Source organism: Falco punctatus (genome assembly GCF_963210335.1).
Source record: "Falco punctatus genome assembly, chromosome: 6".
NCBI lineage: Eukaryota > Metazoa > Chordata > Aves > Falconiformes > Falconidae > Falco > Falco punctatus.
In genome coordinates this window covers 64,724,034-64,751,211 of record NC_137585.1, presented here as the reverse complement: position 1 = coordinate 64,751,211, position 27,178 = coordinate 64,724,034, and the positions used below count along the sequence as shown (strand labels likewise).

At 40.8% G+C, this 27,178-nt stretch overlaps 1 protein-coding gene across 2 annotated transcripts in view; it reads right to left on the bottom strand.

Annotated features, from left to right (window-relative positions):
- TAF3 (TATA-box binding protein associated factor 3) overlaps nucleotides 1-27,178 on the bottom strand; it is a 120,006-nt gene that overhangs the window by 19,489 nt on the left and 73,339 nt on the right. Inside the window, exons 1-4 of one of the 2 annotated variants that reach the window (XM_080394053.1) lie at nucleotides 22,713-24,417; nucleotides 20,714-20,859; nucleotides 7,966-9,788; nucleotides 2,913-2,995 (exon numbers count right to left, since the gene is read on the bottom strand). In XM_080394053.1, coding sequence (XP_080250179.1) covers nucleotides 2,913-2,995; nucleotides 7,966-9,788; nucleotides 20,714-20,859; nucleotides 22,713-22,780 — 2,120 coding nt within the window. In that variant the 5' untranslated portion in view covers nucleotides 22,781-24,417. Of the gene's footprint in view, nucleotides 1-2,912; nucleotides 2,996-7,965; nucleotides 9,789-20,713; nucleotides 20,860-22,712; nucleotides 24,418-27,178 lie in introns of those variants that run through there. The other variant, XM_080394052.1, reaches the window with a different exon arrangement.

Below are 27,178 nucleotides of genomic sequence, written 5' to 3'. Positions count from 1 at the left end.
CTGCTTTGTATGTTGGTCCAAGCAGAGGAGGCAAAAAGTGAAATGATAAAGTGTTTGCTATGCTGCAAAGACATTTTCCTCACCACTGCTGCATCATTTGAGTAAACTTGTGTTCCCGTTGTGGTGCTGTGTTTATGGTGTGATGCAAATCTCCATTTCGAGAACCATCAACCTGACACTTTTTCTTCAGACATTTGAAGACTTCGTGGCCTCACAAAGATCTGTAAATACTTCCATTGGGGACAATGTTTTATATGACACTCTCCCAAACCAACCAACCTCCAGCTGAATAGATACTTAAGTACTTCCAAAAGCCTCCAAACAGTTCTCACTAGCAGAGAAAACTGAAATAACCATTACTCCATCTAGTTGTTACTCATTTCTATATGATCATTACCAGATATTCAGAACTTCATTATCAACACAGATGAAACATAAATTTAACTTTCCGTTACCATAACACATCACAAAAGCTTTTGTCTCTGCCTGTACTTAAAAGGTTGGTGATTCTACTATGGTCTTTTCAACTAGTAACTTTAAACAGAGGTCGCAGGGACTTCTGGTGCAACTTCAGAGGTCCAACCCACACACAGCTACATAATGCCTTGGCTCAGAGCCACACCAGTCCCTTTCATAATGATCACAACACGTGAAAATTAAAATATGCTCTGAGTTCAGGCTGAACATTAATTGTTGAGGATGAAAGCAAAAGTATTATTTAGAGAACAGCTCCACTGCGAGCCCTGCTGCACTAGACATCGGATCGACACGCAGTATAAAACAGCTGCCAGAGCCATGTGGCACAAAACTGTATTTACTTGCGTAATGGTACATTTGTTCCTGGATTTTGCCTTGGCAAACTATGAAAAATCCTAAAAGCTATTACAAAGTTCTGTAAGTTCTTGTTTGCCATCAGCCAGAAGGTGCAACTGGGCGAGACAGCCATTATACTGGGAGAACTTTAGGGTGCCAGTACGGTGGGCAGTGAGGAGGTATTTAAGGTAGAAAAGGGAAACCATTAAGCAAATACCAAACCTCATTTGGTTAAACAGCCTAAAGCAATCTCAAGGACGAGTGTCATGTGGAGAATATGAAGTTCCCTTCTTAGGCCGAGCTGACAGTGCAGAGAGCTGCAGCACAACCACTTCTTTAGCATTTGCTACCAGCTGCCTCCAGGATTCCCCTGCCCCTGAAGATCTCAGCCTTAGTATTTTAATTCTCCCCTAATTTGTCTAGAAACTTTGAGCTAAGTCACCTTTGTGTATCTCCCATCCTGAAGTTGGGGTTTAAACCCTGGGCTCTGCCACACTATGGAACTCAATATCTGAGGACCTCAGATGGTGGTCAAGGTGCCACTGAAGATGCACACAGGAAACTGGAATAGTTGCGAGTTTCCCAAAAGGCCATAAAACAAGATCTCAGTGTCTCTGACCCACTGCAGACTGGCAGGGCTGATGACAATGTACCCATATATTTTGTATCAAGCAGATGGAGTCTGAAGTCCCTTCTCAAAATATGTGTGGGTATGAGAAAGATTGGGGTGAGATAAGACGGGTAGCAAAGTAATTCTTGGGTGCTAAATTATGGCTTCAGAACTTCAGAAGTTCTGCCTTGAAAATATGACTTCATTTTCCCCATATAAACACTTGTACAGTCCTTGAAAAAGCGGAGTTTAAAAGTATCCATAGCTTCTCAAGGAGGAAAATGGATTTGTGAGCTTTAAAGGGACAGTCTGTCCAGCTGTGCACATTCAAATCACGCACAGTAGGACAGAAAACTGTTCTGAGAAAACTGGAGCTTTCGTACAGCAATCTGAGGCACAGAAATTTTAGATCATACTCAAATATTGTGAAAGGAAGAAAGCAGAAACTACTGAAGAGCAGGAAAAAGCCCTGAAATTTGGGGTGGGGTGTCCCATAGAAACCAAGAAATGACTGAAGTCCTTTCAAACTTCAAACCAGTAAAAGCCATAGTTATCTACTGGGGTGAAGTGGGACACCACAGAAAAAGAGAATAATCGTCAAAGATGCTATTTAACTTCTAAAAAGTAGAAAAATTAGCGATTAGGAGATTTAGTTCACTATGTAAGAGAAGCGACTACACTAGCAATATTTAATGTGATGAATGGAAAGGAAAAATCTGTTTGGTGCTTGTGTTTACCATCAGACATGAAAGTGTGCTTTGTGTCATTAAAAAACAACGTGAAAAAACTGATTAAAAGAATTCACATACAACACAGGGCCAGCCTAAAGGGCCCCGTGACGCATGGTTTCCCCAACCTCTTCAGCCACCTGTTTATGCCGTATGATCTCAGGACAGGGATCATCCTATTTACGCTCATACAGTACAAAGTAACTATTATTTGTACAACAGCACCCCATAATTAGGGAGCTAATGAACCAACATATGAAATGTGTTAGGTACACTAATGAATAAACATCAACAGTTATAATAAAACAGATGTGTATGAAGGAAATGTCAACTGTTATGTTTTAAAGCATAAAACAACTGTTAGCTGAAGAGCATTATGAAACTTAGCTGCAGGTTACACTAGGCATAACCAGCCATTACGGAAACCTCACTAAATGTGACCAGAGGCATCATACGAGTCTAGATGGAGTCTTGTAATCCCCGCTCTAGAAAGGCACAGAGTAGGAGATGCAGTAGGATGGACAGAAGATGATGAGTCTCACTTGTAGAGTAGAAGAAAAAGGGCAAAACGTCCAAAAAGTTTCTACTGGTAAGTGTTCTGCTTGATTTTTCATTAGAATGGTCAGAAGATGTCATAGCTGTATGAATATCATTTGCCACTAATTTTTAAGCATTTCCCACTGAAAGTAAGAGCTACCACAAGTGACAGAGGACGAACTGTGGTAAGCATATACCTTGCAGATGGCTTTATTCGTACTTACATCTTGTCTTGGCCTGCACCCACTCTTAATGTCAGCCGAGGAATAACTGGTGATGGAGCCGGAACAACTGGTTCCACCTTTATCTGTACAAGAGAACACAATCATCAATCAAAGACTGAAAGTAGACTCCCAAAATACATTAATTACATGAAAGGACTGGCAGAGTTAACCAGTGTACTGGCTTAATGAGGCAGCCCTACGACAGAGTGATCACCGTGCTCTCATGCTTCGTGCTGTGGCATGGACAATCAGAGTTTGTGGGGAGCTCCCAGACATTGCAAATCACAAATATAAATTCTAGACTAAAAAATCAACTTGACACTTTGCAGCATTTGCACCTGCACATAGACTTTGTTAACAAGTCTTCCCAATTTAGTATTTTTCTAGAGACACAAAACCCCGCAGTATGTTTCTAAACAATGACATGAAATGCTTTGACCTTCGCACTCAAACTTGATAGGTACCTGTTGGTGTTTGCACTTTTTTTCTGAGATTTAAATTCAATTATTTGCCAAGTTCCTTAGATAAATGTACTGTGACCCTCTTGAGTCACAAGTAGACACAGAGGAAGCAAATAAACTCCAAGCACCAACACTGAATACTTTAAGGAAGTACTTATCCACATAGGTATAACAGAATCATGGCTTTTTAATGCAATTAGGCTGAGGTTTCTAATGGCTATTTTTCAAATAGCCTGGTTTCCAAGCCCAGTATCTGGTGGAGTTTGGGCCACTTGAGTATGTCCTTAAACTCTTTGAACCAGTATCTGTCAAAATTACCAACTCCCATTGAGCTACCGCTTTGCAAAACCTGCACAGAATCATCTCAGATTTTGCATTTGACACTACACTAATGATTCTCCATACATCATAAGTTGCTCAATTTATATCCATATATATGAGAAGTGTGTATACATTATATATGTGCATAGAGAGAAAGCAAGGGAGACTGATCTCATTTTGAGCATGTGCATCATCGTATTTAATAAAATAACAAACTAGCTGACTCTGGTCCAGGAACTTAAAGACACAGAAATAGTATGCATACACTAAATGGAAACCCAAGAAAATCTCAGTGGGAGAAATCTGTTTTAAAAAGCTTTCAAAAAGAAAGGGAGGGCCAACAATCAATTCAAAGCACAGAAAGCAGTGCAGGAGATGGCAGGCCAGAGTGGGAGGACTCAGTTAGGACTTACACTGAGGAATGGTAATGACGAAGTCCCATGCCACACACCTTGCCCAAAGAACCGAGGCTGCTCATTAGGAGATGTCTACTCCAGAGAGAGAAGGGCTGCAGCCTCAGTAGTATTTCTGTTTTGACACAGCTAACCATGCTTTTCAATAAAGCTCTCTATGGATATGTATTAGCCCTACTTCACAGGCTCTCTCTACTCTTTGTTTACATAGCAAGGGGCTTTTTGTTATGTCATTCCCCTGGAGTGTTGCAAGAGCTTTTTCCCTCTGAAGCTCCTAATGCCTGCAACAGTTTCACTGCCACTTCCCATAGGTAAGTCTCTTAACTGCTTTCCTGGCATCTAAACCTGTAGCAGCATCCACGGGACAGAGACATAGAATTGAACCCTGGCTACAGGAGGCTCAGGCACATGGCTTTGCCTCTTTTTTTTTTTTTCCTGAAACATTTTTCCTAAAGGTTTCTCCTCCTTCTGTAGTGCCTACTTTGAAAACAAAACTTCCCAGGACAGACACTGCTGCTTAGCTTCCAGCACACAGCACAGCACAATAGCCATGCCATCAGTCCTTTGTATATAGGTTCTCTATTATTATTTGTACACCACCAAAATGTTCTAAACAATGGTGGTGTGGGCTCATGTAGCAGAAGAAAAGCACGTAAAACACTTCTTTATGCTCAGATACCGACATTGCAGTCTGCTGTAAGAGGAAAACTGGGCTCCACCACAATCCTAAATATCATCCTTTGACAGGAGAGAGGAAGCACCCTTCTACAACGTGGGTTTGTGTGTACAGTTTGCATGACTGGAGTAGAGAGAATATTAAGGAGCATTCACAGTTATATCCTGCATATCCTGGTCTTCCCCTACATTGCTGATAGGGTTTTGATTCACGAATAAGGGCAGTTTACTTTGGGGCAGCTCCAGCGAGACCTGCCCCGATGCAAGGATGGCTCCATGTCTCATGAAGCAGCTCCTCAACTACTTTAGTTTACAGCTCAGCGTATTAAGGTTAGCTGAAACTGGGTCAGCAGCTGCTTCGTGAGCTGCTCAGTCATTCCTACAGCACGCCCCGTAATTTCCATAGTAGAAATGGGGTGTAACGCTTTGACTCTTGGCTTTTAATCTGGCAGTGTGCAAAGACAGCGCCCCAGCTCGCTGTCTCCTCTTCTGGCTCCAAGGGCAGCACCCTAACGCTACTGCGGAGCACAGAGCTGCAGGGAAGCCCTGCACAAAAGCTCCTCTTCCTCAGTGCCATCACTGAACACTTCCAGCATGCAGCCTTCAGCTCCTGCTTTCTGCCGTTTACACAGAGTACTGGCTGGTGTTTGGTGTCTTGCAGCTGCTTGGGGCAAAATTACAGGGAAAACTTGATAAAAAGCTTTGATTTCCCAACAGGATGGGATGCATGCTTAGGTAATAACTATAACAATACTCCGAAATGGAAACATTACCACTGAGTTACTCTTTTGTTTAAGTACAGCAATATTAGAAACAGAAATCTCCTATTTTCTACTGGCCACCAAGAGCTGAAGCTGCAGTTAGCCCTTCAGGTTGTGCTCACGCCTCCGAAGCGCCCGCGCCATGGAAGGCTAAACGTCCGAGCAGTAACTTGATCATTTGCTCTTACAGCACAACTGCTGGCTAAATAAGTCATTGTGTGATCTAAAAGCTAAATTAAGGAAACATGTACTTTTAGGGGTTAAAACGAAAGAGCAGCATTCTGGAGTAATACTGGGAATTGGGGCCAGCAGAAGAGCATTTACAGTGGATTACTAAGCTTCCCAAATCACCAAAGAGGTAAAGTCCAGCAATATAAGACTCCTTTGTAGCTAACTAAAAATACATTGTCAGTGGATTTGTCCAGTTTTATGTATAAGCAATACTTCTTTCACCTGAACTAATACTAGTAGTCATATAAGCCCCTTATTGCCATGTGCTGCATTTTTTTTGCTAATCTTCAAGGATTTAGCTTCTTTGCCACATACCTCAGGGCACCAACTGATAAAGCTCTAACTCTCCATTTTTCCAGGACACCAGCAGTGCGGCCTTGCAAAAAATGAAAATCGCTCAAGAGATTTAAAGGGGAAATTTATTTTTAAAATCCTGACTTGCAGCAAAGAGGTGGATTTAAAAAAAGCTTATCTATCAAGAATCAGTTTAAATTTTAATTCTATCTGGGGACTCTTTCATGCATTCTAGCTTTAAAGTTTATCTTTTGACAGGGACTTTTTGCCAAGGTAATGGGCAGCTTTGTCAATTTAATTTGTCCAAGTTTTTATTACTGTCAAACAACTTCCCTAATATATGTACGTTCAGTCTATACTGAAGTTTTACCAGTTTGTGTTTGTCTGTGTATCTGTTATACTGCTCTAAAGCAACAGAGATTTGCAGAAGAAATGCAAACCCGAATGCATGAAAAACAAGCAACTCATGTCTGTTCTATATGCACAAGTATTTAACTTGAAAAGAAATCTCTTCAGAAATTCTCAATGAAATACTGACAAAACGACTCAGGCATGAGGGGCAGGCAGACAAAAAAAAGGGGGAATCCATGAAAATGTTGCTGCAGTCTAAAACCAGACATTAAATTAACACGGACAACTGGGCCACCACCCTGTCCATCCACAGCAGTCAGATGTCAGTTTCTCCAGATCACCCAGATTCTGCATGGAAGAACCATTTGTCAACTTAAAAATATGTCAGGTTTTGAAATCAGCAGTTTGTTTCAAGTCCAGCAGGCAGCATAAGAGGGTACAGTGGCAAAAAAGAAAAGTGAGGAATGTCCCAAATCTGAGCCTGTACAAATTGAGTATTATACTCAAAGTAGGATGTAAAGAGCATCTTGGTAAAACCAGAACTTCCACAGTGCTTCCTAATGCTGAGGATAGAGATTTAGGAAATCCTGTATCCAAGGTTATCAAATATGAAGACAATCTCTTTCTTTTCTTCTTTTTTACATTAACAATTTAATGCATATTATAAGGTGAAGTGACAAAAAATTAGAGCAAACCGTGAATTAGGGGAGCTGTTTCTAATGGGATTTCAAATCTGATAATATGCAAATATGCTGGTTTCATTTCTTAAATATATTTTCAAGATTAGGTGATATTGGAATGAAGAAATTATCTTTGGCTGATGTAAATCAGTAAGAGTTACAGGAGTGGAAGGAGCTCAACCCACTTGAAAACTAGCTCTCACCTTCTCTCTCTCAAGCATAAGACTCAAAACGAAAGGTGACATTTGAATATTTAGACCATAATTTTGAAATAATTTTCTTACTTCAAACAAATTGGAGCAACAAGGGGGTAGTCTGGCTAAGAGAAGATTCAGCAGCTCTTCTGAACATCTGAGATAACTGGTGAACTTGTTTATTTGAAGGCAGTCTGCTCCTCATTTCAGTCCACCCAGTAATTTACAGGTTTCTACAAGCTTTGAAACAGTAGATGCTTAGAAATGAAATTTAAAGTTTATATGAAAGGTATAGGGTTGCTGGCCCTACTAGTGGAAATGTACAGAGCAAAATTTGTACACTGCAACATTACATACCTTTGTTGTGTGTGTGCTGTTGCTGAGTCTGAGCCCCAGCTTTTCTAAGTGAAAAGTGGGAAAGTCAAGGAAAACCAGAAGGGCAATCTCACATTTCAAATTCACAGAATTGGACTTCCATTGTTTGGTCTTCCAAGGAGGTTGGACAGACCCTGAAACTCTTGGCTGATGTCTTCCTTGGAACGGTTATTTTCAAAAAATACCTAACCTGTAATCACACATCTTGTCAAAGCTCTTAAACAATGCTCAGCAGCAGAGGAATCCATATGCATTTTTCAAGCAAGTACACCATCTCAACTCATCTAAACAGCTTACCTTCTCATGCTTGTGTTTCTCCTTCTCTTTCTCTTTCTTTTCTCTTTCTTTCCTCTCCTTTTCCTTCTCCTTCTTTTCCTTTTCCTTTTCTTTGTCCTTCTCCCTTTCTTTCTTTTTCTTCTTCTCTTTTTTGTCTTTTTTCTTCTCTTTTGGTTTCTCTTTGTCCTCAAACAGTTTTTCAGGAAGCATTGGAGACAAGGAAGGTAACATGCTGGGAAGCCTCATTGGAGTTGGTGTGCTGAACAAGGGCAAAGACATTTCTTTGGGAGGTAACACAAGAGGTGCTGATGAAGCCTTTATCTTATCATCTTTACCTTTATCTTTAAGTTTTTCTTTGTCTTTCTTATCCTTGTCTTTTTTGCCTTTCTCTTTCTCTTTCTTTTTATCTTTATGTTTTTCCCTCTCTTTTTTGGTATTGCCATCTTTCAACTTTACTTTTGTGTCAGCATCCTCAAAGTCCTTTAGTTTGAATTTATAGGGATCAAGTTCATCATCTTTGAGCAGTTCCTTCCACTGAAACTTCGCTTCCTTGTTTCCTTCCTTGTCTTTATCCTTCTCCTTGTTCTTTTCCTTCTCCTTACTTTTCTCCTTGTTTTTCTCTTTATCTTTTTCCTTCTGTTTTTCTTTCTTCTTCATTTTTGTCTTCAGCTCTTTTTTCAATTTCTTTTTCACTTCTACTGATGAAGCCAACTTGTTTTTCTCCTCATAGACTTTGAGAAGAGGTTCTGGAGTTGGAGGTGAAGCAGAAGGAGAGGAGAAATAAGTGAAGTTGGTAGGTGGATTAGAAGGTGTCCCCATGTTTGCCTTTCGAATGACCTCATCAATTGAGTCATCCATTGTCCATGAAATGTCTGAACTTGAAGTCCCACCTGAGGGAGGTATTGGAGTTGCTCCTGCCTTATTTGCATTATTGGCAGAAACAGAAGGTTTAGGAGTTGTAGTCTCCGAAACAGAAAGTCTTTTAGGACTGGTAAAAATTTCCCCTTCTGATTCGGAACCGGAGGAAAACTCAAAGGGATCTGGTTCACGTTCTGCACATGCACGAGCAATCACAGCATCGATTGAATCATCAATGGTCTTATCCATTACTGGTACTTTCTTAGTCTGGTTTTCAGTATTTGGCTTGGTTGCAGGCTCAGGTGGCGTCTGCCCCTGTTTTACTTGAATGTTTTCCTTTCCCATCTTGTCACTTAATGCAGCCAGAGGGGCTCTGCTTGGTGTTTCAGGCTTGACAGGTGGTTGGGGAACATGAGCAGGAACCTTTGGACTCTTAGGACTTTTTGGGCTCTTGGCACGACCCGGAGACTTTTTTTCTTTGGATCCAGTTTTTGGTGAACGTATGGGACTTCCAGTTACCACTGGTGAGGGTGTAGTTTTAGGTGATTTTGTCTTCTGTCCTGGAGAACTTGTTTTGGACTTTGTTTTGGGTACAAATGGCTTTGCCTCTGAAGTTTTTGGGGCTGGCACTTGCGGTTTTGCAATAGGAGCCAACATTGGTGGTTCTGGTGAAGGAGGGACTAAGTCTGTACTGTCCTGAACATGAACTGGAGAAAGCATTGGTGGTACTTTTTGAGTATTTATTGAGCTAAGAGGCTCGCGTGGTTCCAAAGGTCCGTCCAAGGTGTCACCTTTGGAAACAGATAGTTTTGGCCGTTTCACAGGTGGAAATTCCTCAGCATCAGGACTTTCTAACGGTCTCTTGCTCAAGTAGTTCTCATCATTAATTGCCTCATCCTCTTCCATATCTCCCTCCTCTTCCAGTGGCACCTGCATGGCTTCTGCAGATGTACCTCCATCGGTAGGCACCTGTTCTTCTTCCTCTTCTGTAACAAAGGACATTTAAAAAACATATTAGGATAATTAAAATGTGTTTTACAGACACAAACAAGCATTAGAGCAAACGTTCACATGTATCTCAGCCCATGAGAGACAACTGGCCACCTAACAGCTGGTCTGCTTGGAAGGAAAGTGTGGCATCTCCTCTGTCTCACACCAGCCACCATCACAACTGGTAGGTGCCCTCAACGCAAGCGTCACGTCAAACGCATGAGCAAAAGATAGGAGGGTAGAGCTGCCTCGTGGTGGTAGGCCTTGTGGAACAGATCCAAAGTGTCAGTTCTACCTAAAAACATCCTGATTATTTCTTACTGCAGTTGTTAGGATTACAATAACGTGAACCTGCTTCATTCATTTCAAATGAAGAGATATTTTTTTGCTGTAACAAAATAGACTGCAAAGCATACATACAACAAAGTAAAATTCACCGGAATTAGAGCCATCTTGCCTACATATTACACAATTCTGATTGCAGATTAATGACTAGGAAAACCTAGTCTTCCTAAACCTGGTTTGTTTTTTCCTGAAGCAGCACAGTCTGAAGGTTAAAGCAGAGGACTAAGCCCCATTCAACCTGCCAGGTTCTGTCTCTGATACCATCTTAAGAGGTTGCTGCACACGGACGTTATCTGTTATGCTTGTATGGGAACACCCCAGCACTGAGTGTGTGCGTGTTGGTTTGGATCAGGAGCACACCTTTGAAATGCATTTCCCCATCTTCTCCACTTACTGTTGTTTTATTTGTATCATGGAGCAATCCTGGAGTGCATATGCTGGCTTCCTGTTGTAGTGAAACCGACATGAAAGACAAAGTTGCCAGAGGAATACACCTACCATACTCCAGTTGCAAGTGGGCATTCAGAACAAAAAAACAGCTTTTGAAAATAAGATAAACCTGAAACATGCACAGTGTGGACATCAGGCACCAACTGTTTCAAGTCAGTGTGGACACCACCTGTGTGATGGCTCTGGTTTTTTGTTTAATAGCAATTATTTTTTCCCCCTACATATAACACCATCTTCAGTCCTACACATGTGACATTATGGTGCAGAGAAAGGAGAAAATTCACTTGAGATCTCCCAGCAAATCCAAAGCGAGTTTGAGAAGAAGAGAACCTCTGATCTCCCCAACGACAGCCAAGCACTTTATCCTTTTGGATACACTTCCTCACTTTCAAAATGGATTTCTCCAAGCAGGAAAAAGGATTCTTAGTCTGGAATAAGAAAGTCCACACTGGTGTGAACCTGACACATTTATATTTGCTGTAATTATGTCATTACACCTATGCCTTTTAACATTCCTGCACAGACAACTTCACTTCACCCCATGTCTCTATTTACCCCCTGCAAAAATGCATGACATTTTGTCTAGCAGGGTTTCTGTGGAAAGGTATCAAGTGCCCTAAGATTCTCACATGAAATATGTAAAAAACGTTTATTATGACAGTGGCTAAACCCCAACTTCTTAATGAGCAGCTGGTTTTAAAGAAGCAAACACCGAGAAACCTATAATGTTACACTAACACCATTTAGAGCTTTGTAAGACAGCATCCTTCTGAAATATCTCTTTTCAAGGCATTTATTTTCAGGTTTTCTGTGCTGGTGTTTCTCTACTGTAATGTGTCAATGCTCTGATTTAGGAGAGTTGAGTCAAGAGCCCTGGGCTGCAGCACAAATCTTGCCAGCATCACAAATTAAGTAAAATGAGCTAGCAACTCTGGCTTTTGCCAGGGCCCAGAGGATTTACAGCAGCCAGCCCAGAGAGGAGACTTTGCCTGAGGATAAAGTCTTAGCCTTCCGTGAAAAACAGAAATGTTAGGGAGTTAGGTTTTGCCTGGCTGGGCACTGACATTAAATTTTTTAAACTGCAAAGTTAGAGTATAACTGAGAAATCACTGTGGACCAAGCCTGCACCTGCTATGGGGGAAAAATCTGCTTCCAGATCATGGAAGTAATTTCAATCTCTGTTTAAGCTGTTGCAGAAATCAGCTGCCTTTATCTGCTCAAAACTGTTTTGGGGATGAAGAATTAGTATTCATCAGATGTCACACACCACCCGTTGCTACTGAGCAATTCCCTCCCAACCCCATTCAACCTAGTTTGCCACTGAGTTTATTTTCATTTAAAATTTTAAAGAGCGATAAAATTTAAAACAAACACCTCGCTGTAAATTTCAGATTTAGAGAAGTCTTCTGCCTTGGCTACAAGACGAAAGCATAGCCAAATTCAAACATTAGGAAAGACAGGGTTTGACCATGCAGACTATAGAGATAGCAACATAAACCATTTTAATACAAAAAACATGGGGATGAAAAGAGTCAATAAAGTGGAAGAGAAATTACTGCAACAAACAGTAAAAAAATTACATTTACTAGAAAAATCAGAACATTTATTTGCTAAAGATTTCTGCCCAGTGTCTGCTTCAACAGCCACTCTGTTATACCGTGTCCCATGGAAGTGCACTGCAATATTTCATATTTTTGTAACTCCTTCCTATCCCAAGGTACTTCTCATGTTTTACCTACTCAGGACTGTAGAATACCAGCAGCTGCTGGATCAAAGGCGAAAAAACGATTTCAGATGAGGTTTGGAGAACAGGGACTGGAGTTTTGTACAGTAAAAAAAGAGCAATGCTTATTTTTTTTTTAATGAGGCCAAGTAAAGTTTGCACCAGGCCCACGAAGTTTCTGTGATCTTGTGTGGAGATGCCAGGGAAGGGCAGAAAAGGTTAAAGTGCAGTTTGTAGAGGTGAGACTAGAAATCGGGGTGTCTTGGCTCCAGCTTTCATACACATTCCTGCAAGCCACAAAGACAACTTTAGTAAGGAAGCAGAAGCATTACCATCCCTTTTATATGGACTTGGATTCCCCAAAACATCTGGAAAAAATTGCCTGGGTCAGTCCTGAACAATCCAGGGACTAAGGAAGTTCACGAGCACTTAACTACTGACACACATTCACCACTTTTCAGACATGCTCAGATGACAATCTGGAATCCTATCGTGGTCAAATGAAATCCAAATTTCTCCTGGAATGAGGCCACAGTCTGATGCTCAGCGAGAACTGGTTTTCTGCCAGGCAGCAGCTTTCAAACCTGAGCCACCGCAGCTGTGCCCATGGCAGAAAACAAAAAAGCACTTTTTTTTGGGGGGGAGGTTTAATTAGAGAAAGTGAAATCTCCATCTTGCCTTCAAGAGCTACAGGCTCTTTTTCCTCCCAAAGGATTCACACCGGAGCAGGAACCAAATATGGGAAAACATCAGCTTTTAAGTGTAATCTGCTTGACTTGGCGATGAGCATTTAAAACCATGCGGCCCCTTTTTCACCTTTGTCCATCTCATTCGCTACCCAGCACTTCTTGCCGCACAATCCTTTGTGCGCAGGTTTGCTTTTTAACTCTCTTTACTGCCATCTCTCCCTATCTCCGGCCACCTTATTAATGATCTGACTCCAGTTAGCATCTATAGGTCAAATGGATATCACCTCAGCCATCTGCCCTAATAACTCTCTCCTGTAATGAAAGGAGACTAGAGCTGTTTGGGAGGTTTCTCAAGATAACAGATACATTTTTTTTTTTTGGTTGTTGTTAGAGAAGTCAGTGCTGGATCAATGTTAATGTTCACATTACCTAAGCTATACAGAACAATTGTTTATTATGTCAGCAGGCCCCACGTGCAGGGCCAGTTCAGACAATCCAAGGGTTAGGGGAGGGATGAGTTCACCCATGGTAGTACAGCCCCAAAGGCGAAATTTCTCCACTGCTGCAATAAAACAGGCTGACAGCTGTTAGCACACTGCTTATGAGAAAACCGTTTGTTAAGACAGCATTTCTTACGGGAGCATATAAGGACGTGTAACGTCACCTGTGTCTATGTAACAGGGGCAAGCTCTTCACTTTTATTAAAGGATGATTTTGAAGTTAAGGGAGGATGGAATCCACTCCTCTTTTGACACGGGTTTGAAGTGTGATCTCGGGCAGGTCACACTTCGTACTGCTGATAACTTCATCTCACAGAGGTGCTGTAAAAGCCGAACTTGATATCATTACGTAGCTCCTTGGGATCTCTGGAGAGAAAGCATTAGAACCCCAAATACAAGCCATGGCGATGTGTCACCACTTCAAATGCTGGTAAATTTCTTAAGCTGAACCGTTCAGCCAAGAAATTGAAACTCCTGCACCTTTTCAAGGAAAAGCCACTAAAGAAGCACAAAATTTCTTTCTTGGTACATCATGTTCCTGTAGCACAGCAGGGACTCCGAAACCAAACACCTTCTTAATTTGGCCACGGCTCAGTTTCAGGACAGCAATACTCAACACTTCAGTAATGAACTTCCAAGTTCATGATGATCGAGGAACCATTTGACACAAGGGTCCAAAGGAACAGAACTTCTGCATTTATTGCAGAAAAAACCCATACCAGTACCTAAAGGGGCCTACAAGAAAGCTGGAGAAGGACTTTTTACAAGGGCATGGAGCGATAGGACAAGGGGGAACATCTTTAAACTGAAAGAGGGGAGACTTAGATATGGGGAATAAACTCTTCACTGTGAGGGTGGTGAGGCACTGGCACTGCTCAAGGCCAGGCTGGACGGGGCTTGGAGCAACCTGGTCTAGAGGAAGGTGTTTCTGCCCCTGGCAGGGAGGTTGGGGCTAGATGGTCTTTAAGGTCCCTTCCAATACAAACTGTTCTGTGACTTTATGATTCTAAAAAGAAGTGCAATCACCTGTACCACGCTATCAGGCTCTCCTGTCTGCCTCACTGGAGGAGGCTGCACATGTTCCTCTTTCAACAATGTCAGATGAAAGTGAAGGCAAGAAAAAAAAGATGCAAAACTGATGGATGGAAGAGAAAGGCACTTACGTACAGGCATTCTTCAAGCAAGAAAACCTATTTTTAAATATACATATCTATAAAATATATATAAATATACATATATAAAATTGAAATTGTCATAATCTTGGTCATTATCAGACTTTTTACCTGGTAGGTTCAGAGACAATAGCATAAGCACTTACAGCTAGATGATGTCCTAGAGAACATGGCGCAGACTGGGATAGGTAAGATGTCTCCTTGCTCTGCCAAAAACTTACCCTGCTGTTGGCTGGTATTTATTAATTTAAGGAAAGTATCAGTCTCTCTTCTGGAAACTGGATTATTATTTCCCTTTGTCACAGGGTGGTGATAGGACAAAACCATTTGGCTAAGACCTGGAGCTCTAAGAATAAACCAGCATTTCTTACATACAAGATGAAGCAGAGTCACACATGCTGGCCTAAAGCTGGACACCACTCGCTAAAGAAAGTATACCATGAAAGTATTAACAGTAGCCTCTTACCTCCAATGCAATGGCTAAAGTACTAATTGCACAAAGCTCTGGCAAGTAACAGTTCCTGTGGAAGCCAATATAATCATGCAACATTTTGGCATTTGCTATTTGATATTAACTGCAGTATGGCAGATAAACAGTATCAGCTATCAGAGCAAACCCATTAAGGATACAATTCTGAATAAGCAGATGTTTCCATGCAACTCATACATGTCTATTTTCAGCAATCAAATTTCTTCCATAACCCTTTTATTTTTAAACAGAATTTAAAACCTTTATTTTCTAATGTAATGCAAAATGGCCAAATAAAGAACTATCAGATAATGCATTTCTTCCATGCAAATGCAAGAAAGGAAGTGATACTCCCACCCAACATACGAAACCTTTTAATGAAGAAAAATACCAAAAAACTTCCTGCAGACTTCCAGAATAATTCTCCCATTGTCTAGATAAAGCATTAGATAAAGCCAAAGGTATCATTTGGGAAATTTATATCACTACAACAGGAGCTTAACATCCCTATCATATCCTATTAAGTAGGGGCTTTTGACTTCTGCTAAAAATGAAGTTTTTTTCTTATGTCATGATAGGTTTTATCTCTTTAACTTGTAATAACAGCAGCCTGTTCCCCAAACAAACAGAAAGTGTGCTTGTAGTCCATAAAGGAAATTAATGGAAGAGTGACAAAATTCAATCCTGATATCCTGCAGGCCAATATCCTGATACCCTAATGCAAAATGAACACACTAAGACACCTGCAATACATTTTCAGCTTAAAATGCCAGATTTTATATAGATGTATGTCTCTCTCTCCATTTATATATATATGTTTTATATATATAATTATATATATAATTTCTCTGCCATATGAACACAACTGATCACTGATGTGACTTGGTTACCAAACAGGTAACCACCAACAGATTTCTCTTTTACTGTATAAAGGAGATCAATCAACCTATTACCAAACCCTGACATTTTCCAATTGACACTTTCTATGGGAAGAGAGCTGGTAAGAGAGCACCATCAAGGAGCTCATCTTCCATGTGCCTCAAATTTTTCCACCAACACTGCCAGCGAGTTCATTCCAGTGCCTTCTCAGTATGCAGAAACCACAAATACATTAAAAAAAAAAAGGGCTTGCAGGTGTGGCTAGTGATTTCAGATAACTGAAACACTGTAAAGAGGATGTTACAGGTGCCTGAAGTTAAGCATCCAGACTCATTAGCCATATTGGAAAATTCTGGCTCAAATGGCTGGGTGGTGCCTTCAACAATCAGTATTAGCTAGGATTGAATTTAGAGGTGTTCAACAGGACAGAGAGACTTGGTGTGTACATTTATCAATCACCCCAAAAGCAGTTACTAATCTGCCCAAGAAGCTATAAGTGGTCAACAAAACCCCTCTCCATCCCTAATGACAAAACACATCTATCCATCCTGAAATACAGATGATGGCAATAATCTGGTTCAGGACTCACAAATTTCCAGACCAGCTCAGTTACCTCTCCATCCTGTTGAACAACTGCTTTGCACTCTTGATTAGGCATTTCTCGGTGTGAAATCAACAGAGGTGAACTTTGGAACACCAGCATGAGAATAAGATACCAATAGTTTGCCAGAAACAAACCACAACTACTACAGCTGTAGTTCTACATTGCAGCGTTGCTTTAAAAAGGAACAGTCCCATCCTTTCTTTTGTCCTGGTTCAAACATTTGTGCAGGAGAACAGGGAACTAATCAAGACTAAAAGAAGGAAGATTATCTGATAGTCTGAACTCAAATCACCAATCTGGTCTGTCATGATGCTACTCAAATTTCTGGGCTAAAACAAGCCAGAGAAAGTCCTGCACCTCCTTTCTTATATCATCATCTGCCCCCTTCTGCATAGTGCAGTGACTTCACAGGCTAATTCAAGTATTTTTCTGTCCAGCTGGCAAAGTAAAAAGCCCACCTCAGGATCAGACAAGCCTAAGGGTGAGGGAAAGAAGAGGAGAGAGGTGCGGAGGATCACCCTTTGGGCATCAGATCCTGCCTTAGGGTATAATGTGCACTATGGCTTCTAGTGCTGCTTCAGGATACTGGATGCAATGAGAATAACACTTTTAAATACTTACTAGTGGCAGACTTCATTATAATACTTTTTAGAATACGCAATGTTTATGAAGCCAAACTACCCAAGATTCTTAAAATGACACACCCACCTCCCTGCTAAGACAGAAAAACAGCATTGGCAGATTGTTATCAGTTATGCTCATGATCTCTGACCTGACAAAACATCAGTCCTGCATTTCCGCTGCACAGAGCAAGCAAAAATGTGTTTCTGTCTAAATACTAAGAAGGAGACTTCATTTTCATTTTGACTTCTTAACAGCAGCTCAACAATTTTTGTAGATCACACATACATACAGGAATAAATGCATGTGCATGGCAATGCTATGCTAATGTGTCTGGAGCTGTTACGCAGACTTGGGTGGAGAGTAAAAACAGTAACAGAAGCATCTTTAGGAAGCGAGTGAGCAAGATGTGTGAGAGCCAGTCAGCTCCCTGTCAGCAGGGCAGCCTTGGTTCAGTCACTTTGGTGTTGCTCTGAATTACCTGTGACTGAGTCTCTCCCCTGAAATTTGCAGAACGGAGCGTGACATGAAAGCCCCCGCTGTTTGATCAAAACATACAGGCAGGGACAGAACACATCCGTAAGAAAATCTGGATTCATCTGCATGGTTTGTATTTTACTTTTTACTCCCTCTGGGGTGTACAGTCCTTAACAGAATCGGGAACTTGCCCCGAAGTATACATGCAAGTATAGAGGTTTTCTCTTTAAAGGGACATTCTGACTTCTAAAAAAATAAAATTATTAGCAAAGACAAGGTAATTAGGCAATGACAATTCATAGAGTACAACCAATCAATAACAGAGTACATTAGCAAGACTGACAGAGGTGTGGAGCCGATACGTTATAAATGGCTCTATACTGACCTGTAAAAATGCAGCGTTTCCCTAACATTCGGCACAATAAAAAACTAAAATGCTATATAAGCAAGCCAACCTGAAATGACACCTAGTATTATAAATGGCCTAATCTATATGTTAATACTGTTGTATCACATAACTGCAGCAAGACTAAGATAACAATATGACTTTGGGGTTTCTATGGCTACATCCTGGGCTAACGTGCCTGAAAGGGCTTGCTGCTGACACCACACAAGCTTTCTGAGTGCTTCTCTTTGGTTATTTATGATATGATTTATGATAACGACAACATCTCCTATTTTCTCCCCTCGTCAGATACAATAAATTGCCATCGTTAATCACCGTTCTTGCTTCAGCTATGATTACAATAGTATAATAGGGCCTAGCTATGGTAATACTGTGTATTAAGGTGTTTTTTCCCTCCTTTAAAGAAATATGCACAAGTAGATCTTTGTAGCCGATGTCAGTAGTACCTGTAGTATTTTAATAATCTTCCTGGGAATGTTTCAGGATGAGAACTTCTGTTACAACTAAGATTTGCCACCGCTCCTCTTGCAAAGATTGAACTTATGATCTAAAGACTCGAAATCCACATCGCAATTATCTGTATCTAACAATTCTCAAATGTAACACAAAGGGTTTATACGTAGTTTTCTTGACAAAAGGAAAGCAGATGGTCAGTCTATTTGCTTTGCACCTCCATATCTAATCTTCCTGGCTGAGCTTTCCAAACGAGCTTTTCAAGTATCACAAATTTTACTGAAAACAAAATCACTGAACTTCTATAAACATTTGGAAGAATTTTGCAGTGCTTTCCTTTTATATATTATGGTCTTGGAAAAGAAAATATACTGTTCAACCTTCAGTGAAATCCTGTGCTAAAAAACCCCAGACTTTTTCAAATATTTCAGGCAGCAACAATTTATACCTCCCAGCAAAGGAACAAACTAGGAATTTATTACATTGGGGTACCTGTACTTCTGCCATACTACTAATTTGCGTTCAGGTACTTGGACTCAGAAGTGAGAAAATACAGTGATTATTTAATATCTTATTTTGCAACTGAGCCAAAGAGCCCCAGAAATGGTAAGACATCACTGTCCCATAAACATCACATTTTTTTTACCGTATTAGTTCAGACCTCACCCTTTCCTCCCAAAAGTTCAAAATTTAAACCCCAAAAGCTTTGCTTTCTGTGTAGCACACACATGACAGCAGAATGGTGGTTTAGGGCATAAGTGCTAGAATTTAAGAGTTGCATTTGTTGCCTTCAGGAGTCTGAGATAGCAAGTAAGAGACAGACATGATGGCACAATGGGGTGTTTAGATTGTATTAATAAGCATATTTATATTTATATTGCTGCTATAAATAGCCAACATGCCCTTCAGCCCAGTGATCATTATTGACCTGACTCATTATTGGTGTTGTGGCAAAGGCAGAAGAGGTGGGAGGGGAGACAGTGGTAATACTGATCAGCGCAGAGCAGATGTTTGACATGTAACTGATAACATGGAAGAAACGGGAATATTAAGACAGTGGTCTCCTACCAAATAATAGGCTCCTCTTGAAGTTCAGAGGACAAACATGGACAGTGCTGTGCTGGTGGGGCTCAAACCCTCATGGAGAGAGAACACCACTGCCAGATGAGGTCTGCAATCACCTACCATTACCTGTGTCTGCTTCTGACTCCCTGAAAAGTAAACCTGGGATATTTTGGGTATTAAACTGTTATATACTTGCTCACATGATGGAGCTTCTGCAAAAATGCATCACCAGAAGGCAGCTTTGGCTCAACGCAACTTAAAAGACCATCATCACTCTTGCTATGCAGGACAAAGATGCAACTTTGCCATCATAAAAAGGCTGCAAGCGTTTATATCACCTTCAAATAACTTCTTAGTTCAACAACTCACTTGGCCATTAATTGCCTTTCCTCTCCTCTTCCCCTTGCACATTACTTGCAATTGCAAGGGCACGTTTGAAACCAAATGATAAGCTGCTCAGGGCAAGAACCGTATCTGTATTTTCCAAAGTGCTTTGGTTACTTCTGGGCACTTTAAAAAAACCACCCCAAAACAGAGCACATATTTAGAGACTCTTCCATCCATCTGACTGTCCTCATTGGATAAGAGAGAGAAATTAAGTACTATCTCAGCAATAAAAAATATTTTATAAAAATGAGAAAAACTAGGGGAGGGAGAAGTTTGTTTTCAATATATAAACTGAGAGGTATAAAAATGTCAACCAAATCCTGTGCTCTAGAATAAACTGGAAAAAGTCTGTCTACACTGTTAGGCAAACCTCTGATCTGCAGCATCTACCCACAGTGGCACAAATGAACATAAGTCATTGAAATGTAATGATAATAAAAAAATCCTGCCATTGACTGGTGACTCCCACTAATGCAAACAAAGTTACTACATCTTCAAAGTAAAAAAGGTCGTGTGTTCACCTTCTCTCTTAATGTATGTCTGCACACCATACCCAGAAGCGTTTACCAAATATTCCAGCTGTTGGGAATGGGTATATCAGCGCATTTGATGATGGCTACCAGCAGCAATTAGGAATGCTTTTGCCATGCAGAGCAATGTGTTTATTCAAACAGTAGTTACCTCTGAAATACAAATGCAGTTCCAGCTTACGAATGTCTGAACAGCATCCAAAGTCTTCCCAAATATGTGCTGACAACACCCCCCCCAGGACTCCAGTACTCAGAATTGGCAGTGGCATGTCTTGGTACACACATGAAAACCCACATCTGCTGGGAAGAATTCTGAGATACAATATGAATCCCATAACAAATATAATCTTGATCTAGCAGAGAAGGAAATCACTGATGATAAGGTTTTAATAAAGCTTGACAAGCCTTAAAATTAAATTTGCTGGGAAGGGTTCACCCCCGAAACAGATACTTTCAAGCGGTCTTCACGAAAGAAGCCAAGGAAAGACTTAAAGAGAGGAGAATGTTTACTTTAAGAGGTTTTTTTTCTTACAGCTACAAATCCAATTAGTGACTCTCTTTGTCCTTCAGCCTCTTTGCTTTATTCTCTATGGGAGCACATGTGTGTCGCTGGCTCTCCCTGTAACCCTGCCCTGCAAAAGGTGCCCATGGGCAGAGAGAAAACTAATCAGGGCAGTGTGATCACCTACACAGCAGTACTTCTCAGGCAGCACTCAACAGCCATTTGAAACCGGATCGGACAGCCCTATGCTACAGAGGGTTCAAAATGCTGCTGTCAGCACCGCTGAAAAAAAAGTGCTACGAGAGCACGGGGTGACTGTGCTGAGTAATAATTCTGCAGGCAGCTTCCCATTCCAGCCAGGAGCCCAATTCAGGAGGCCGTAGGAAAATTTAAACCACATCCAATTTAAAACCTCTGCTTTTTTTTCCAGCGACCTTATAATTTTTCAGGGACAGCTGCTAAAATCTATTGTCTCTTTCCGTAGGACCTCATGGATCACAGCAACATCTTCAAATAAATCTCACTTCCAAGGGAGCTCAGGGGCTAAAAACAGGGCAAAGGAGTTTGTTAGATGCTCTCACCATACAAGAGCTTTTTTTGGGGGACAACTGGAAAGACCTTGTGTTCTTTTGCAAAGCCACAGCCATGAAACAATCCTACTCTTCTGCAGGTGTCACAAGCCTTTGTAGGACAATTAAGCTAAGAAAAAGCAGTGTGAAAAAAAAGAGAAAAAAAATAAAAGAGAGATTCAGAGATATCAGTCCTGCAAGTACACTAGCAATGCTGGGCACAAAGGTGCAATGATGTGCGATAGACTCCTCTTGGGATTGCTTGCAATGGATGCAAAATAACAGAAGATGTTTTTGTGGAAATGTTAGGTAAGTTTCAACACATTATCTCTGTTTAGAAACCCTCCAACTCATTTTTTAAAATAAAAAATTACAGCTCTGACAACGACCTCAAAGCCACCATTGCCTGATGCTGCACTTTACACCCAGCTCCTTCCTAAGTATGCAGCAGCCTTCGTTTTGATGCAAGGTCTGCCCCAGTGCTCCCAATGACCTTGGCAAAATTCTTAAAACAAAACAAAAACAAAACCAAAAAACACACAAAAACCCCTTCAGGACCTCAGGCTCTAAAGCTATTTTAGAATTAGCTTTGAATAATTGTCCCACAATAGGAGTTTTCTTGATTAATTGCTTAAGATAAGGCCCCCTTTTCCTTGCTGGCCTCCAGTGACTCCCTCTACTTCCCGTAATCACTTTTGTCTCAGTCTCCTGCTCACTGGGAACGGCTAAGAGAAAAATCAGAGATACACCAACTCCATTACCTGAGGATTAGCCACTAAATAACCCTATGTATTCCATTACTGACCATTATTTGAGTAATTATTCAATCAAGTTCAGACCATGTGAAAGATGCACTAATTGTTTCACAAAGCTTGCCCAAGCTGTGTATCTAAGGGATACAACTCATGTCCTTTAACAAAACAAAAATGATGTGCTGATTGCAAAGGAAAATGAGAAGTGGTTTTGTATTGAACTCTGCTTTTCTTTTTTTTTTTTCCCTAAAAAAACTAATTAGACTTAACTAGGAGTTAAGGTTCTATTTTGATCAAGTTTCTGCACAAGCTGGATTGTATACATACCTGATTACAGAAATTTTGCAGGATATTGCTTTTCCATATGAATTATTGAAAAAATGGTACTCGACCATTAGTTTTCTAGCAGTTTGTGAGGTAAGTGTCCTGAATATAGGGAGAGCACGGAAGTGGAGAAACAAACAAGCCAGCCAACCTGCAGGTTTGATTTAAACAAGAAAGTCGCGTGCACATGTCAGTACTAGACTCAAAGGGCTTGATACCCTGATTTAAACTGAATTAATAATATCTTTTAGCCAAGTAGTATTTTCTTGGACACATGGGAGAAATGAAAAAACCCATATGAAAACAAATTTAGCAAAGGAATTGGCTTCAGTAGGCAGTTTTACTTAACATTAACTTGCCACTCAGACATAAAAAAAAAAATCCTTCATTTTACAGTTGTCAGATTCCCATGTAAACTTCCTGTTCCGTGCAGCTGAGACCAGTACACTACCAGATGACTCCCCACCAAGAGGAAACTCAATTTCCCAGGGACACCAGTCGATGCTCTACAAAGACCCCCAAAGAAGTCACAAACTAAAGAGAACTTCTTCAAGACACAAAACTTCCCTTAGCTATCAACCCCCACAAAAACATTTACAGCTGATGACAAATTAACCTGTCGCTATATATTTGATCTTCTTGTTGCCACACTTTCTAAACCCATGTCCTTAAAACTGCCACCGTCAAACAAAATCTAATGCCTTTATTTTCAAAAGCCCACCAACCTTCCAGCTCCAGCAGATCTCATGTAATACCTCGTATAAGACACAGACATAGTTTCCTCATAATTGTAAGCACCATTCTGGTAGATGGATACAACCAGCCCCTGTTAGCATCCGGAGGAGTAGTTTGGCAATTTTTAACCTAGGTTGCTTGACTGTCTTCCAGCTCTCAGCTAACACAGATAAAGCTTCCACATGGCTTCCATAAACTCAGACCTTCACCACCTCCGTCCTCATGAGTTTTGAGGGGTGGAGGGCAGATTTATCTATGGGAGTGAGCACAAACTGTTGGTATTCTTGGGATTCAGGCAGAATGGTGCATGCTCAGCCGTGGCACGGGAGCTCCTTCCAAGCTAGGATTAAAGCTAGTGGTAGGGAAGCTTGGGTTTTAATGGATAAATTGTTCCAGAGTACGCTCAGCCAAACACCTTTGCTGACGAACAGGACTTGAAATTCAGTGGGGAGGGGATTATCTTCCTGCCATGGCATATGATTTTTAAGAACCCCTCCCCTATTAATGTAGTTAACTTGCCAAGTAGTAGGCAGCAATTTGACCCAAATCCTATTAGCAACAACAATCAGTTGTTACCTCCTCTCCCCAAAATGAAATATGCTCTGGGATGCGTTACAGAGGAATAAATTGAAATGCGGGAGGTTTCTGCATTAACTTCTCCCACATCCCAATTCAAATTGTAAATTCACGGGGCAGGGACCTGAATTATGTTTGTAAAGCACTGGTCTTCACCCATACTGCTCCATGAATAAATCATGAACATAACACTGAAGATTTTCTTTACCCATTTCTTTGTTCCTTCTTTTTGTTCTGATTCTCTGTTTCCTCATCCTTGTATTTTCCTCCTTTTGTTTGGTCTTCATTGCCTGCCCTTTCCAAAACCCAGAAAAATTACAGTTTTAACTGTATTACAGTTTTCCTGCCTTTTCCTATCCCTCACACTAAGTTTTCTCTTTTGCTAGCATTTAGCGGAAAGAGAAAAATTAGAAGCAGGAAGAACGCAGTTGCTTTTCATGTCACTTGGGATATTTTCATGAAGGAGACTGGTGGCCAAAGGCAAGACTGAAGCAAAGGGTGAAGGACAAAACATCCAGGAAGCCCATGAGACATGGGATTGTAAGAGGCAGTAAGAGGGAGAGGAGATGAAGACAAGTAACACTAAAAAAGTATTTCAGGGGCAAAATGAGGAAGACGGGACAAGTAAGAATGCTGTGGACACATGGTCAAAGTGGCTGTGGAACAAGCCAGAATGTGTATGGACAGCAATCGCTTGCTAGTTTGGTTTCTCCATCACATGATGTTAAATCCTGCAAGTTTTAGTCCTTGAAGACTCGTTTAGGGAGAGTCTCTTCCATCCTGAGTTCTTCCATCTCACATCTGTCACTGCAGATACTGTGGCTGGATTTCCTACGTACATCCAGAAAAACATAAAAATGCCTAAGTATACTCTTAGAAAAGAAGCTGTTCAGATGCGACGTATCTCAGCAGTTATTAAAAAGTAATTACACCACATATTCTCATGAAGCATTCATTACTTTCAGAAGGGATTTAGATATCTAACTTTTAGATATATAACTTTTGCAGATCCTGCTTTATTATTCATACATTATAGTAGAAACCAGAAATAGCTGAAGAATCCCAGTTTGGTCACTAAATTATAGATTGTCTTGCTTAAAGCAGTGAATTCAGTGTCACCATGCCAAACTATGAGACTCTATCTGTCTAGCACGTTACAGCCAAGTTGAATTAGTTTACAGTCTCCTGGGGTTTTCTGGTTTCTAATGTAATGCTCAAGAGGATGAAGTTGCTTGCAATGCTCAGCAGCTGGGGACATGGGGTACCGATGCCGTCTAGTGTAGACCACCTTACCACATGGTTGCATGTTATCCTTGCTTCAAGCACAGCCATGCTCTGACATTTGTCCCACAGTATCCAGCATCTGTGCAAGCGCAGGGCAGATCAGTTCAGTGAGCTGAAGGAAAAGCCAAATTCTCCTCTCCCTCCTCCCTGAAAAAAACCCAGAACTTTTTGCCTCATCAACTTGTTTAACCAAAGGAAAGAGGGAGAAACAACCAGCCACAGATGAGAGTGTGCCTGCTCCTCCTGGCAGCATCCCACAGCTACAGCAGATAAACCTTCCACCCAGCACGCAGCAGCCTGCAGCAGACACGGAGGTATCAGTCCTCTGGCTTAAAAGAACACCACACAAGGAAAGCATAACTTTCAAGGTCAGTGTATCACAGTATACCTACGTGACTGGAGTTGCTAACTTAGCTTTTTTAATTTTAGTAGAATTATGAACCCTTCCAGATGAGGCTAGACTTTATCTTCTTGTAAGGGTAGATAGGGATGCTTGTGCACCGATTCAGCCTCTTGCTGCAGATGGAGAAAGCTCAGGAGAAGATTTACTCAGATCTCTTACTTTACAGTAGGACAGAGGATTCTTTTTCCAGCTGGGGCAGGAGGTTTATTTCTTTTTACTGAATGATATCTTTGATTCAGCAGAGATGACTCCTCAATTTACCTTCTAAATTTTGTTTTTTTTCCCTCTCTTTACATTGATTATTCCCTAATGAAGTGGAAGAAGGAAAACCCTTTCCTCTCGCCCTCCCACCAAGAACTGTCACTGCTCAGAGCTGAAAGACAGACAGCAGGAGAAGAACTTCAGATAACGTCTGGAAATCTCAAAGATGAAATACCATTGAAATGTACAAAAAGGATGTGCCACCACTTCTTTTGCAGGGAGCTAAAGAGCTTTTAACAAAGAATTTCAGATGCACAAATATTTGAATTTGTTTCAAGTGCTCAATAAGACCCTGGCAGACATCAGATTCTTGTTTTATTTCGATTCTCCCCCTCCTCCATCATTTTTGGGCTAAAGAAACAAACACAAAATGTTGGTGTACTCTGTGTACACCCAAGAACTCATTAAGTTCAATCAAAATGACCTCCAAAACTGTGGGATGAAGTAACAAGAAAAACAAAGCATTAGGAATTTTAATACAATAAATCTTTATGGATCTCTAAGTTACATCTGCTACTGCAGGATAAGTATCTTGTGCTCTGGCTATTAAAGGTTCCCCCCAAAAAATCTAAGATTTATACAGCTATCTGCACAGAAAGCTGTTTGGAAAATCTAGGTGCCTTACAGGGAGAAGGAAATCTAACCATAAAATCTGAGAACAAGAACAAGGACACCTTCTTAATCCTCTAAGTAAAAAAGGTGCTGTCAGGACCCTGCATCTATGCCTTCTGCAAATTAGATCAGAAAAAAAAAAAAGTCAGTTATGGTCAAAAGCATAAGGAACTGGGAGGAGAAAAGACAGGTAACAGTTTTAGTCAGGACATCTGAAAAACTGTAAATACATTATTTCCATTTTCAATATGCTACACCACTACGAGAGAGTATTACCCTTGACATATACCAGACATGCTGAATGACAGAATGGCAAAAAAATACCATTTATCATAAGCAGTATGATTAATAAGCTCTATGACTGCTCAAGAATAGCAGGCATTTAGAAACACAAGATACCTGATTCAGACTAAAAGTCTAAATTCATTCTTGCTCAGGAATAGTATTTTTGCCAAGCCACTGTTTTGGGAATTTTCTATTACCAAGGCCAGGTATTTCAGGCCAACCTGCTCATGGTACCGCCACATATTTTTACAGGCTCTTCATCCACAGATGGCAAAGAATCTGCACAGTCAAACAAAATCAGGGGTCTCATCCT